The sequence below is a fragment of the Anolis carolinensis genome, chromosome X (genome assembly GCF_035594765.1).
Source record: "Anolis carolinensis isolate JA03-04 chromosome X, rAnoCar3.1.pri, whole genome shotgun sequence".
Taxonomy (NCBI): domain Eukaryota; kingdom Metazoa; phylum Chordata; class Lepidosauria; order Squamata; family Dactyloidae; genus Anolis; species Anolis carolinensis.
The window spans coordinates 10,479,304-10,495,866 of record NC_085847.1 but is presented as its reverse complement, the minus strand read 5'-3'; the positions used below and the strand labels follow the sequence as shown (position 1 = coordinate 10,495,866).

General features: G+C 40.7%; 1 protein-coding gene across 2 annotated transcripts in view; it reads right to left on the bottom strand.

The window, feature by feature from the left end:
• tmem132c (transmembrane protein 132C) overlaps positions 1-16,563 on the bottom strand; it is a 155,667-nt gene that overhangs the window by 16,589 nt on the left and 122,515 nt on the right. For both annotated transcript variants that reach the window (XM_008113645.3, XM_008113644.3), the window contains exon 5: positions 346-489. In XM_008113645.3, the coding sequence (XP_008111852.2) occupies positions 346-489 (144 nt within the window). The remainder of the gene's footprint in view (positions 1-345; positions 490-16,563) is intronic.

Sequence of the window (16,563 nt, the reverse complement as noted above, 5' to 3'; positions counted from 1 at the left end):
CCAGGACAACTCTATGGATAACTTCCAATGGAAGTTGTCTCTCTAGTAATCTCAAGGTCCTCCAGGACAACTCTATGGACAACTTCCAACTTCTCTGGACAACCTAGAAATTCCTGGAGAGGTATTCTCTTGGGTAAAAAGAAACATTTTTATTTGCATTTTTTTTTCTTTTTACAGGGGAGGACTTACTGTAATCGTTCATCAATATCTGGTTGCTCCCCACCTTCGATATCTGGACAGTCAGAGATTCCTAACTAAACCCTGGCCTATGGGTAGCTCAAGGAGCAACTTCAACTTCCAGAAGACACGCAGTACAAGTCTCCTAATGATCCTCCTGTCACTTACTTTGATGACATCCTCAGCAGAAGATTTGCATTCCACTGATTCTGAGATATCGGTCACCGCACCGTTTTCTTCAATTGAAACCACCTTGATGGGAACAGCTACCGTCTTCCCTGTGAGGATTGCAGTGTTGAGGATTTCTGTGTCCTGCGACATAATTAGAACAAAAAGAGAAATATATGTAATCACAAATACACACATTTGAAAGGAGAGTCGGAGAGATCATTAGCATGCCTGCAACATGTCAGGGCAGGAGCAGGGGAGAGATGAGCTCCGACCTTCGCCCTGACTTGTTGATGAGTCTCACCTTCCACATGTGCTTCTGCACAGTAGCACTGACAAACCGACACCACAGCTGTAGATTATCTGCTGATCCCAGCGGTCCTAGGCTTTATTTATATACAAGGTTATTTAAAACTCCAATCACCATAACTCTCAGAACACATGTTCCCCACAAATGGAAAAGCATGGCACGTCTGTTCAGCACAGCCGAGAGTCCGTTATCAGAACAAGTCCGTTATCAGAACAGTCTATGACGAATGTTTCATTCGTGCAGTTGAAACGGAAGTCTTGACCCATTGGCCCTGCAAGCCATCAATCAGGGCTGGCTTGCAGTTAATTGCACTTTTTTGGCCCAGTTCTTTTTTAGAGCCGACCCAGGATTTTATCATAGTATATTTACTGGTTCTTGACTTATGACTTGTTTTTATTGTTGATTGATTGTTTTATTGTTATGTTTTTATATTGTTTGCGACCTGGGCTTGGCCCCATGTTAACCACCCCGAGTCCCTTTGGGGAGATGGGGCGGGGTATAAAAATAAAATTATTATTATTATTATTATTATTATTATTATTATTATTATTATTATTATTATATTATTATTATTATTAACTCCTCTGCTGCTGGAAAGCTTGCTGGAACACAGACACACAATCCAACAGCAAACATTTGATCTAACATTTCCCTCTATAATAAACAAACCATGCTGACACAACAAACCTATGGAGCTTCTAAAAGGAAATTGTTGTTGCGGTGAGCACTCCAAAACAAGGTTTGGCACTCATATGTACTCTGTCTCTTATGTCTCTAACACACTGCTTAAAATTCCAACTTTAGAAGTAAACAAGTACTACGACAATGGCATAATCATGTTTCTAGTTTCAACCTGCATTAAATGGCAGTGTAGATGGGGCCTGCGTGTTGTAGCCTGGTCACAGTCTGAGTGTTCAGAGGATGAAGAAGGGGATGCTGGGATGGAGACTGGGAGGCCAGGGGAGGATGGAAGTGGCTTGGAGTGAGTTGTTATGGATTCTCATGGCAGTTGCCAGGCTACTGGAGAAAGTGGTATCAGTTCTCATGAGACTCTGATGGAGTTGCAGTCTGAACGGGATGTGGGAGGCAAATGTTTTTCCAGGTCAAGTCACCTTGAACTCCGGAGACAAAATGTTGAATAAAGATAAATACAGACTAGGTTTTCTCAGTGGCTTAGTGATAAGGAAAGGAAAAGCAGGGGCCGGGCTGTGGCGCAGCTGGCTAGTAACCAGCTGCTATAAATCACTATAAATCACTGTTTTCAAGCAGACGTTGTGGGGGAAAGTAATGTATAGATTTGTTGATCTTGTTGATGTATATGTGGCAGCTCGGACATAGAGGTATCCAGGGAATCAGCTCTTAAATGTTAAGGAATGATTTGCTTTGGGAGTTTCGGATAGGTACAAATTATGCTTCGAGGATCTATAGTGGAATTGTTGACTCTTCAGGGAGCCGGGTTGAAGACGTAACTCAATCACTTTTTGAAGGCATCGTTTTTCCTGCCTGGGATTAAATTAAAGGGAGGAGCGGATTTTGTGTGTGTATACTAATAAATACACGAAGCCTATAGAGTCATTAGGGAAACAAGCAGGAAAATGCCGCTTAATGTTTTTGCCTGCTAATTATCCATTTGCATGAAATAATTGTGCTCCCCTTTGTACATTGGGAGTGTGTGGGAATTAATTAATTCACATCTGCTTGGAGCAGGGATGTAAACTGCTTGCCTATAGGAGGAACTTGGCAATTTGAACCCTAAAGTTTGTATTGTAACTTTACTATTCTTTCACTTGGAACCAGAGATTATTCAGTTGTGAAAGAGTCTTTCACAAATATTGCACGCCAGTAGGCCCAGAGATGCGACTTTCCCTTCTCCATGGAATGACCCTCGACTTATCCGTGGGTCGTATCAAAATCCACAATTGTGCCCCCAAAATCTGCCCTTGATTTATACACAAAGTCAGTTATTTACTTGTTTATTTACAGTATTTATATTCCGCCTTTCTCACTCTGAAGGGGACTCAGGGCAGATCACAGAACATATACAGTGTTCCCTCACTACTTCGCGGTTCGCTTTTTGCGATCCGCTGTTTCACAGTTTTTCAATAAACTCTAAAAGAATATTACAAGGGTTAGATTACATTTTGGAATTAAAAATGAACAAAGTATAGGAGAAAACACTTACCATATGCAGTTGAAAGCCACACCCAAATACCACTTCTCAACATAGTCCCCATTCAAATCTAGGCCCTTATCATAGCGATGAATGAGCTTGGCAACTCCTTCCCCACAAAACACTGCCGCTTGCGACCTCAACTAGCCAGTCACCCCTTTCCGCAGCTGCGCATCGTTGCCAAAACGCTACATTATCCAGAAAGTAGATTATGTTTTGGAATTAAAAATGAACAAAGTATAGGAGAAAACATTTACCATATGCAGTTGAAAGCCACACTCAAATACCACTTCTCAACATAGTCGCCATTCAAATCTAGGCACTTATCATAGTGATGAATGAGCTTGACAACTCCTTCCCCACAAAACTCTGCCACTTGCGTCCTCAACCAGCCGGTCACCCCTTCCCACAGCTGCGCAACTTTGCCAAAACGCTGCGTTGCCAGCCACGTCCCCGTTGCTGGAAACAAGTGGTAGAGGATGCAAGCGGCAGAGTTTTGTGGGGAAGGAGTTTCCAAGCTCATTCCTTGCTATGGTAAGTGCCTAGATTTGAATGGCGACTATGTGAGATGTGGTATTTGGGTGTGGCTTTCAACTGCATATGGTAAATGTTTTCTTCTATACTTTGTTCGTTTTTAATTCCAAAACGTAATCTACTTTGTGGATAGCCCTTGTATAAATCATAAAAAATTACAATTTACAGGCTAAGGAAGGGAGGAAGGAGAAACCGAAGGGAGAGAAAAGGAGCCCGAGCGGCAACGGGAGGAGAAGGAGGCGATTTATCAACACACGATTGGTTGATAAAGACTTAAAATAAGTGTAGAACTACTAAAATAATGTATAAGTATTGAAAAAAATATAGTGTTCCTACTTTGCAGATTTTCACCTATTGCGGGTGGTTCTGGAACATAACCCCCGCAATAAGTGAGGGAACACTGCATTTTAATGTTTTAATGATTTATATAGGGTTTTAATGGCATGTTTTATATTGTATTTGATGGTCTGGCTTTTGTGTATTTGTTTGTTTGTCTTGCATGCAAAAGACCTATGGTCTAAGCCAGGGGTCCCCAAACTAAGGCCCGGGGGCCGGATGCGGCCCATCAAAGCCATTTATCCGGCCCCCCATGGCACAAGGGCAGAAGGGGGTTGGGCTAAATGACCTAAGGGGTCTCTTCTTCTCTTACAACCATTATTATTATTATTATTATTATTATTATTATTATTATTATTATTATTATTATTATTATTATATTATGACACGCAACAAGATGAGTCCACAGCAGACATTCTGCTGGCTGTTGTATTGGATCACACGTCAGACACTTGCCAAGTGTCTAGGACTGTGTAATGTATTGGTGAATAATGCGGGCAGATCCAAGTAAGGTGGCCTTCTGCAGCTGACAGATGGTAATTTTGTCAGTGCCGATTGTGTTTAAGTGCAGGCCAAGGTCTTTAGGCACTGCAGCCAGTGTGCCGATCACCACTAGGACCACCTTGACTGGCTTGTGCCAGAGTCTTTGCAGTTTGATCTTTAAATCCTCATATTGTGTCAGCTTTTCCAATTGTTTCTCCTCAATCTTGCTGTACCCTGGGATTGCAATATCGACCATCCATACTTTGCCTTTTAATTGAGAATTATTATTATTATTATTATTATTATTATTATTATTATTATTATTATTATTACCATTGAAGCTGGGTGGCCATCTGTCAGGGATGCTTTGCTTGTGCTTTTGATACACGAGGCTGAAGGGGGTTGGACTAAATGGCCCAAGAGGTCTCTTCCAACCCTCTTTATTATTATTATTATTATTATTATTATTATTATTATTATTATTATTATTAACATTGAGGCTGGGTGGCCATCTGTCAGGGGTGCTTTGCTTGTGCTTTCGGTGCACAAAGGCAGAAGGGGATTGGACTCAATGGCCCAAAGGGTCTCTTCCAACCCTCCTTTTATTGTTGTTGTTGTTATTATTGTTGTTATTATTCATTATTATTATTATTATTGCTCGGCCCACTATAGTCCGGCCCTCCAATGGTCCGAAGGATCATGAACTGGCCCCCTGTTTTAAAAGTTTGGGGACCCCTGGTCTAAGCATTAAATAAATTTGGATTTATATATATTGCATATATCCTTTGCTATAAAAACCAGTCAGTTAAGATTTCACGATCAACCTGACAAATTAAAGTCTCAAAGACAGTGGGGTGTGTGGAAAATGTGCCACGCTCCTCAAGTTGGATGCCTCTGAGCAATCTTTAAAATCCTTGCTCCTTCTTGCATGGCGTCTTTGAAGTGAAGTCTCCCTGTTAACATCCAAACGTTAAAAAAAAGGCATTCCACCGGCAGCTTCTTTTGAAGTGCTTCACGAAGGCCACATTGCAAAATTTCAATTATGCAAGCCCTTGTAAAGTTTTTTTTATATATATAAAAAGTCAAGGAAAGCAACAGACAACACTTGCAAACAAGCTGAAACGATATTTCCATAGCAGGTCATGATTGGATTTCAATTTGAAGCATATACTCGACTAGGATTTAGAACCCATACCAATTCACGGCAGGTTTTTCTCTCTCCTCGACCCACATAAGTGGAAACTAGCTGTTCCAGGATTGTATCAGGACTGAGAGGAAGAACTGCAGAGTCAGTGAATTGCATTGCTGAATGAAAGGATGGCCAAAAGGAAGGAAAGTGCAGCAGCTAGCATTCTTTCCCAAGGGAGAGATAACATGAAGACCTATCACCAACCATAACAATATGGTGCGTAAAGCCACCAGGTAAATTAAAGGCCAGCTACTTTCTTTTTTTTTTATAAAATATTTTTTATTAAAAATTTTGTATTTAAGGTTAGAAAGAAAATATAAATTAGCAAGTAATGAAATTTTCACATCGAAAGTGGGAGAACACTGATTGTTTATAGGAAAGTAGGAAAGAAGATATTAAAAAAGAAAAAAAAGAAAAAAAAGATGAAAAATATATAGTAAAAAAACAGGAAAAAATGAAAAAATAATACTAGTAAACTGGAAAAAAGAAAAGAAAAATATGTTGATTTCCATCTAAATTTAACTGGTTCATCATAGATTTTTTATATATATCGTAAAAATTGGTAAATTACCACAACCCCTTCGTCCTCATCAGTCTCTAAGATTGTATCTGATTCAGCAGATAGGGTCAAATTTCATTTGTTTTAAGTAGTCCTTTACCAAGTCCCAGTTGGTTTCTTTCTTTGGTAAACCTTGGCTTGGAGATAACCAATATGTGAGTTTATCCATGTTCATCACCGCCATGACTTTATTTAACCATTCCTCCTTATTTGGAATCTCCTTTCGTCTCCAAAGTCTGGCATATGTTATTCTCGCGGCGGTGACTAAATAACTATAATAATTAAAGTCCAGCTACTTTCTTGATCTCGCTATATAGCATCAAGTTTCTTCTCCCGTCTTTTAAAAATGGAACATGGGATGCTGAAGCAGGAGTTTTGGTCCGGCACACGAGATCCAATTGCCTGTGTATAATCAAAGCTTCCTTGAGCCAGGGCTAGCATTTGCTAAAGGGAGATTATATTTGCCGAAGAGATTATGAAAAATGCAAAAAGCCTTCGCTTGGGTCAGACATCAATGCACGGTATATTTGTGGAAACTGATTTTAAAAGGAGACCGTTTTCCCATAAAAATAGTTCTCCAGCTAAGTGAAACCAGAAGTCTTAAAAATATATATTGGAAGCTGTCTTGTGCTAGGTCAGGTTATTTATCCATCTACCGAGGCTTTGAATAGCTCTTTTAGGAGGGATGGGAACTATACTCCCACAATGGCACTCACTTTTTGCCCGGCCAATGTGATGCACAACAAGGCAACAGCACTGGGAAGAGGATTCTGCGAGAGATTCAGAAAGTCCAGAGGGAAATGTTTTGGACTCTCCTGGAAGTTCCCAAGAGAACGATAGAGGCGATATCCATTCCCATGGGAACCTGCCAGAAGTGCAGACTGAGGGAAATATGGGAGATGAATGTTTATTGAAATCAAAGAGATTAGAGTTGAGAAAACAGGGCCTGAATTTAAGACAGACTCGCTTCTCCAAGTGACTTAGAGATAAGGATCAGGAAGGCAGGTGCAAGAGAAGTGACCTCATGGGAGGGATTCTGGCTTTTTAAAAGTGATTCATGCTGGTATAATCTTTGTGAGAGCAATGCTACATTCAGGCAAACGACTTTCGGTATCATGGGCTTGTAATGAATGTATTTAAGTTTTCAAGCTGTTCCTGCGTCATGGTCTTGTGAGGCACAGTTTTGTCTGCCTTGGATTTATGTACTTTGTCTTTGAATATATCTGTGGAATTATTTCAGAGACTTTCCTTGAATGGATTTTTGGACTTTTGGCTTTCATGGAAATAACCTTTTCAACTTTGATTCCCTTTTTAAAATATTTTGATTGGTTTTAATAGTAACATGTTGATGTTTTTATTATGATTACCGTATATACTCGAGTATAAGCCGACCCGAATATAAGCCAAGGCACCTAATTTTACTACAAAAAAAAAAAAAAAAAAAAAAAACTGGGAAAACATTGACTCCAGTATAAGCTGAGGGTGGTAAATTTCAGAAATAAAAATAGATACCAATAAAATTACATTAATTGAGGCATCAGTAGATTAAATGTTTTTGAATATTTACATCAAGCTCAAATTTACTATAAGACTGTCCAACTCTGATCAAATCATTATTCTCATCGTCTTCAATGTAAATGTGCTTATGTATCCTTTTTAATAATAACAGAGTAAAATAATACATGTAGTAATAATAATAAATACAGGAAAATAATACATATAATAATAAATAGAGTAAAATAAAATGGTTTTAAATGTATTTATTGTATTTTGTTAAATTGTTTTAATTGCTTATGTTTTATCTTTTTGTATTGTATATTGGCACTGAATTTTTGCCAGATTGTGAGCCGCCTTGAGTCCCTTCGGATGAGAAATGAGGGAAATAATAATAATAATAATAATAATAATAATAATAATAAATGCAATAATAATAATAATAATAGATGCAATAATAGATGCAATCATAAATGCAATAATATTAATAATAATAATAATAATAGATGCAATAATAAATGCAATAATAATAATAAGATCAGAGTGAAATAATAAATGTATTAATAATAATAAAAATAGAGTAAAATAAATATATTTATATTTATAAAATATTTATAATTTATATATTCTCGAGTATAAGCTGAACCAAATATAAGCCAACCAGGACCCTCACCTGAGTATAAGCTGAGGGGGGTTTTTTCAGTCTTAAAAAAAAGGCTGAAAAACTAGGCTTATACTCGAGTATATACAGTATGTTGTCTTGTTTATGTTGTCAATTGAATGCTTTATCTACATTGGAAACCGCCCTGAGTCCCTTTGGGGAGATACAGCGGTCTACAAATAAAATTTATTATTATTTATGAATATGTGTGTAAAAGATATAATGGCTCTTAATTCCTTATAATTTTCTTATTCTTTCACCCCTCTTTTTTTCTTCTTCCATACAACGCTTTTATGGACTTCAGCGCTCCCAGGCAAGAGTGCTGCTAAATAAATATTTCAAAATAAACCGAAGCTGCACCATACATCTGTCATTTCCACTGTTGCATCAGATGGCTTCTGGCTTGTGTAAATTAACAGGATAGGGTTTATTAAAGAGCCTGCCTTTCCTCTCCTAATGGGTGGACTCCATTGTCCAAAGACTTCTCCTGCTCTTCAATATTTTAGCAAGAGAGGACACAGGGCACTTGGGCCAGTATTTGTGGATTCTGTTTTTGGCGGTTGGACGGAGGGAGAGTAGAAAAGCTGTATAAAAGCTCCCTGCCAAAAAAAAAAATAATCCTTGTTTAATGCAATCCATTTTGCAACTCTATAGGGAGACATTACCACCAGCTTTTGCCTCATTTTGGAGGCCCGTCTTTAATTTTTGATAAGCAATCATAATAACGCAGGCACTCAATCACACGGCAAAGGGAAATAAGATGGCAAAGCAGTCATAAAAATTACAGCAAAGGGGACAGAAGTGTACGAGGAGGAAGAAGAGAGGCAAAACTTGATATTTTGTGTATCTATTTGCTCTTCAAGATACATAGCTTGGGGACCCGGCGGTGGCTGGGTTATTAGAAGTAGGCATTGTTTGTTTTGGGATGATAGGTAATATCACGGAAGTTTGGTCCAGATCTGTCGTTGGCTGGGTTCAGTGTTGTCTGGATAAGGGTGAACTACAACTCCCAGATTCCCAGGGCAAGCACTCCCAAATGCTGCCAGTATTTGCAGTTGGCCATGTTGGGTCGGTGTGCCAAGTTTGATCCAGATCTGTCGTCGGCTGGGTTCAGGGCTCTCTGGATAAGTGTGAACTACAACTCCCAGACTCGAAGTCAATCACCCCCAAACCAGGCCCGTATGCACAGTTGGCCATGTTGGGTCAGTGTGCCAAGTTTGATCCAAATCTGTCGTCGGCTGGGTTCAGGGCAATCTGGATAAGGGTGAACTACAACTCCCAGACTCGAAATCAATCACCCCCAAACCAGGCCCGTATGCACAGTTGGCCATGTTGGGTCAGTGTGCCAAGTTTGATCCAAATCTGTCGTCGGCTGGGTTCAGGGCAATCTGGATAAGGGTGAACTACAACTCCCAGACTCGAAGTCAATCACCCCCAAACCAGGCCCGTATGCACAGTTGGCCATGTTGGGTCAGTGTGCCAAGTTTGATCCAGATCTGTCGTCAGCTGGGTTCAGGGCAATCTTGATAAGGGTGAACTACAACTCCCAGACTCGAAGTCAATCACCCCCAAACCAGGCCTGTATGCACAGTTGGCCATGTTGGGTCTATGTGCCAAGTTTGATCCAAATCTGTCGTCGGCTGGGTTCAGGGCAATCTTGATAAGGGTGAACTACAACTCCCAGACTCGAAGTCAATCACCCCCAAACCAGGCCCGTATGCACAGTTGGCCATGTTGGGTCAGTGTGCCAAGTTTGATCCAAATCTGTCGTTGGCTGGGTTCAGGGCAATCTTGATAAGGGTGAACTACAACTCCCAGATCCGAAGTCAATCACCCCCAAACCAGGCCCGTATGCACAGTTGGCCATGTTGGGTCAGTGTGCCAAGTCTGATCCAGATCTGTCGTCGGCTGGGTTCAGGGCAATCTGGATAAGGATGAACTACAACTCCCACGTCCGAGGTGAATCACCCCCAAACCAGACCTGTATGCACAGTTGGCCATGTTGGGTCTGCATGCCAAGTTTGATCCAGATCTGTCGTCGGCTGGGTTCAGGGCTCTCTGGATAAGGGTGAACTACAACTCCCAGATCCGAGGTCAATCACCCCCAAACCAGGCCTGTATGCACAGTTGGCCATGTTGGGTCTGTATGCCAAGTTGTCAGCTGAGTCCAGTGCTTTCTGGATGCTTGGAACTATAACTCCCAAAATCAAATTCCATTCCCAAGAACCCTTGCAGTATGTCCAGTTGGTCACGGGGCTTCTCTGTGCCAAGTTTGGTCCCAGTCCATTGTCGGTGGGAGTCACAATATCAGTGAAGGTACTGCAAGTCCCATCGTTTGTGGCGAGTTTGGTCCAGATCCATTGTTGGTTGGGTTCATAGTGCTCTCTGGATATAGGTCAAGTACAACTCCTGTAAATCATGATGAATTCTCCCCAAACCTCTTGTTCAGTTGCTGATCAGTTCCTCTGTTGACTCTGTGCTAATAGCCTCCCTGCATATGCAGTATCTAGAATATTCTACTCAACATGTGCAACTGTTTTTTGAGCTGCTTAGATGGGTAGCAAGCTAGGCTATTGACAGTCGGGAACTCAATCCGACCCAGGCTTTGATCCGGCCAGTAGCTGGCTACTAACCTGCTGCACCACAGTTAGTGTATAGCCAATTCCAGAAGCATTCTCTCCTGACGTTTCATCCACATCTATGGTAGGCATCCTCAGAGGTTGTGAGGTCTGTTGGGAACTAGGTACAGTAGAGTCTCACTTATCTAACATAAACGGGCCAGCAGGATGTTGGATAAGCGAATATGTTGGATAATAAGGAGGGATTAAGGAAAGGCCTATTAAACATCAAATTAGGTTATGATTTTACAAATTAAGCACCAGAACATCATGTTATACAACAAATTTGACAGAAAAAGCAGTTCAATATGCAGTAATGTTATGTTGTAATTGCTGTATTTACGAATTTAGAACCAAAATAGCACGATGTATTGAAAACATTGACCACAAAAATGCATTGGATAATCCAGAATGTTGGATAAGTGAGACTCTACTGTATGTGTTTATATAAGCTTTTATATTGTTTGAAAATATCAGTGTATTAATATTGTTGCTTAGGGATTAAAAAAGCAACTTTTTATGACTAACTTAATTCCTGTAACTTGTTTACCTTTCTTGTGAGCTGCTTTGGAGGAGGAAACAAACATTCCTATTTAGGTGTCTTAAAGAGATCTGAGGTTAAACATATACACATATCATAGTGAACGCTCAACCATACTACGTGCCAAAGATCATTTGTATTCCAAGCACTCGTGCCAAAATCATCGCGAATCCCCATTTTGCTACTATCTATCGGAAAAGCCCGAGATCCAAATATCTTAAATGCCAATACTGATGCACTCAGTATTCAATAGGCATCAATTCATGCAAACTGCAGTGTAACCATTTTTCACTAACAAGAGATTTCAGGAGGCTTACAAGGGTAATAAATTGTAAAGTAAGAACATTTCTTATTGTTTGGGGAGGCAACAAATCTTGCGGAAGGACAATCAATGTTGATGGAGCAGGGAGGGGAAATGGGAGGGAAGGCAGCCTTGTTGAGCCCAGATTAAAATTAATGCTGCCAATCCTTTCCTTTCCATTTCATTTGACCAAGTTTCTTTCCCTCCAGCTTGCCATTATCGCGGCTGACAATTGTAGCATGAGAGCACTCAACAACTAGCAGTGTGGTTTATTTTTTAAAATAATAATGCAGCGGGCATTACAAAGATCCTGCTTGAAAAAGCAAGAACTTTGTTTAAAGTACAGGTGTGAAGGTGTAGAATGTGTTGCGGACTTGGATAACTTTCGCCTAAAACTTTTGAAAGTTATTTTTTAAATTAAACAACGCAGTAAAAGGACTGTAGCCAACAATATGTGAAGAGACTATAAAAGAATACAGTGTTCCCTCACTTATTGCAGAGGTTACGTTCCAGAACCACCCGCAATAAGTGAAAGTCCGCGAAGAAGGGACACTATATTTATTTCAATACTTATACATTACTAGCTGTGCCCGGCCACGCGTTGCTGTGGTGAAGTCTGGTGGTATGGGAAATAAATTATTGAGGAATTGGTGGTAGTTAAGGTAAAGGCTAAAGGTTTTCCCCTGACATTAAGTCTAGTCGTGTCTGACTCAGGTTTTGGGGCTCATCTCAATTTCTAAGCCGAAGAGCTGGTGTTGTCCGTAGACAAGTCTACACTGCCATATAATCCAGTTAAAATCTGACAATCTGTATTTTATAGGCAGTGGGGAAGAGGCCTAAGTGAGGCCTAACTCTGCCTGTCCCTTGGGCTGAGTGGGTTGCTAGGAGACCAAGTGGGCGGAGCTTAGCCTTCTAACTGGCAGCAACTGGATAAAAACAATTATTCCTCTCCCTCTAATTAGGACTTTATTTTTCTTTTCTTTTTGTTGTATGAACGTAGAGGCATGGATGAGGGGTTGCGCTGCCAAGTTTAGTGTTTCTGGGATGTGTAGTTTTGTTGTTTTGTCCTAGGCCGAAATTTGATTACCCTTTTATATATATAGATTTTAGTAGTTATACACTATTTTAAATCTTTATCAACCAATCGTGTGTTGATAAATCACCTCCTTCTCCTCCCGTTGCCGCTTATTGAAAAACCGCAAAACAGCAAGTCCGCCAAAAGTGAATCGCGACGTAGTGAGGGAACACTGTACTTCACAAATTCAAAATTTGCAGCAAATGCAGGGCTGCCAAATCTCTGTTGTTGTACGAGGGTTATCCAGAAAGTAGATTACGTTTTGGAATTAAAAATGAACAAAGTATAGGAGAAAACATTTGCCATATGCAGTTGAAAGCCGCACCCAAATACCACTTCTCAACATGGTCGCCATTCAAATCTCGGCACTTACCATAGCGATGAATGAGCTTGGCAACTCCTTCCCCACAAAACTCTGCCGCTTGCGTCCTCAAAGCAGCATTTTGGCAACGATGTAGGGGTGACTGGCTAGTTGCTACTCAACGTCAGAAGAAAATCTAAAGTACTGGTGTTATACTTTGGGAAGCAGGTCATCATGGTTTGATGCTGCCTGTTACACAACCGGTTGTAAAATAATATGATGTAGCTGTAGTGTAGTGGAATACAGCAACACTGTTGCACAACTGTTTTAGATTATTTGCTGAAGCTAACTCTAACAACTGGTCACTTAGTTATTTCCTGGCACTGGAAGTTCACCTTGATCTTCCTCCAAGAAGATTCATGATGTACTTCTCAGCTGCAGTTTGACAACCGAGACTTAAAATTATACTTAAGCTGGAGTTCCTATCAGAAAAGACAGTGATCCTGTAAGCTAGTTTCTGGTCATCAGAACCTCCGCGGGCAACCTTACAGCTGCCGTGGCAGCAGGAGCCGACAATCTTGGAGAAACTTCACAACCAGGCAGATGCAAGCCCAGCCAGCCAGCTCCCATGCCCAGATGCTGTTGCCCGCAAACAACTTTACTTTTCAATCCCATGGCTGCCAAATACTGCAGCCACCATATGTGTCCACAGTTGCTGCTTTTGCCTGCCAGATCGGAGAGAAGAGGAGGAAGGCAAGGGGGTATTTCACACCAGAGCAAATGTGGCAGCCAAGAATTCGGTCTATGTTCACAAGAGAAACTGGAAAACAAAACAATGAAAAAGACGAAGAAGCTTAAGAAGGGCTGTGGATTGTTTCTGCAGTCTAAGACATAATAATAATAATAATAATAAGAATAATAATAATAATAAGAAGAAGAATAAGAATAATAATAAGTATCACCTCCCTGCAGTTAAGAACTGGTGGGATCACAAACCTGCAAAGGTTGTGGAAAATGAACACGCAAAGATACTGTGGGACTTCCGAATCCAGACTGACAAAGTTCTGGAACACAACACACCAGACATCACAGTTGTGGAAAAGAACAAGGTTTGGATCATTGATGTCGCCATCCCAGGTGACAGTCGCATTGAAGAAAAACAACAGGAAAAACTCAGCCGCTATCAGGACCTCAAGATTGAACTTCAAAGACTCTGGCAGAAACCAGTGCAGGTGGTCCCGGTGGTGATGGGCACACTGGGTGCCGTGCCAAAAGATCTCAGCCGGCATTTGGAAACAATAGACATTGACAAAATTACGATCTGCCAACTGCAAAGGGCCACCTTACTGAGATCTGCACGCATCATCCGAAAATACATCACACAGTCCTAGACACTTGGGAAGTGTTCGACTTGTGGTTTTGTGAAACGAAATCCAGCATATCTATCTTGTTTGCTGTGTCATACAACGTCGTTGTGTCAATAATAATAATAATAATAATAATAATAATAATAATAATAATAGCCCCCCATTGGGTCCTGTCTTGTCGTTGAAGGGGATGGGGCTTAACTGCTTCTATGATGTTGAGAGCCGTGATCGCAGTAGTGTAAACATCACATAGTTCTAGACACTTGGGAAGTGTCCAATGTTGATCCAATACAAAATCCAGCATAGTGATCTTGTTTGTTGTGTATGGGTTGTGGCCGGGCTGTGGTGCAGCTGGTTAGTAGCCAGCTACAATAAAATCACTATTGACTGAGAGGTCATGAGTTTGAAGCCAGCCCGTTGCATCTGTCGAGTAGAAAATTTAGGTACTGCTTTATGTGGAGAGGCTAATTTAACTAATTTACGACACCTTAAAAACGTACAGAAGCATGCAAAAGAATGAGAAAGTACTACCATCAAGGACTCGGTGTCACAAGTGAGTGATGAAGCGGCAGCTCCCCCTGTGGCCGGAATCAAGAATACCCTCATGAAGCTGGAAGCTGGAAAAATGTTAAATTGCCTCTGTATGTTGTATGTCTAATGGCATTGAATGTTTGCCATGTATATGTGCATTGTAATCTGCCCTGAGTCCTCTTCGGGGTGAGAAGGGTAGAGTATAAATACTGTAAATAAATAAATACTAATCTTGTTGTGTATCAAATAATAATAATAATAATAATAATAATAATAATAATAATAATAATACCCAAAATGCAGACTGTGCAAGGAAGCTGATGAAACCATTGCTCATATCCTCAGCTTCTGTAAGAAAATCACACAGACAGACTACAAACAGAGGCACAACTATGTGGCCCAAATGATTCATTGGAACTTATGCCTCAAGTACCACCTCCCAGCAGCAAAGAACTGGTGGGATCACAAATCTGCAAAAGTAGTGGAAAATGAACACACAAAGATACTGTGGGACTTCCGAATCCAGACTGACAAAGTTCTGGAACACAACACACCAGACATCACAGTTGTGGAAAAGAAAAATGTTTGGATTATTGATGTCACCATACCAGGAGACAGTCGGATTGACAAAAAACAACAGGAAAAACTCAGCCGCTCTCAGCACCTCAAGATTGAACTTCAAAGACTCTGGCAGAAACCAGTGCAGGTGGTCCTGGTGGTGATGGGCACACTGGGTGCCGTGCCAAAAGATCTCAGCCGGCATTTGGAAACAATAGACATTGACAAAATTACGATCTGCCAACTGCAAAAGGCCACCCTACTGGGATCTGCGCACATCATCCGAAAATACATCACACAGTCCTAGACACTTGGGAAGTGTTCGACTTGTGGTTTTGTGATACGAAATCCAACATATCTATCTTGTTTGCTGTGTCATACAACGTCGTTGTGTCAATAATAATAATAATAATAATTTATTTGTAGACTGCCCTATCTCCCTGAATTGCATAGTGGTTTCAATGCCTCCACTCTCAGACTTCCACTATCATTTGCTTTCCAGGTTTGTTTTTTTTTTTTTTGGATCTCTACTCTCACAATTCCAAATGATCTGTAGGGCAGATCCATAGTGTTAGAATGACAGATTACAACTATATATATACACACACAAGTTGTTTTGAGAGCTAACACATCTGACTTCACTACAATAAAGATGTTTCCATTACACAAGCTTGGTCCTCCCTGGTTTTCATGCAGACTCGGTAGTACTTAGCTTTAAATGCGTGGAACAATGTTGACCTTTTGGCAGGTGACAAAGATCATTTTTTTCCCTTTGACACATGCACTTTCTCTGTGATACCGAATAAGGGAATTGCTAGGCAATCTGCTCTGCTGAAAATTAACACTCCGATGAAGATGGAATGAATAAAATAGGACCCAGACTGGAGCTGCCAAGTCGGCGGTAGAGAGCCGTGAACGTTGTCTAGTCATATCCTCTCTCCTCCCGCGACTTTCAAAAAATTACTGTCACTTTATCAACCTGTATTTTATTTGCATGATGCGCAATGGTCTGTGCCGAATCTTATCACCAGGCACAGCTGAGAAACAGATGCACTCAGCACTAAGCATATTTTGGGATGTGTCCTGGACCCAAGGTGAAGCTTGTTATTTTCTTTTATCTCCAGTTTTCTTGGCCAAGGACGTTGACTTTCACCAGATGAACACGAAAATAAACTGAAATGATTCCATTC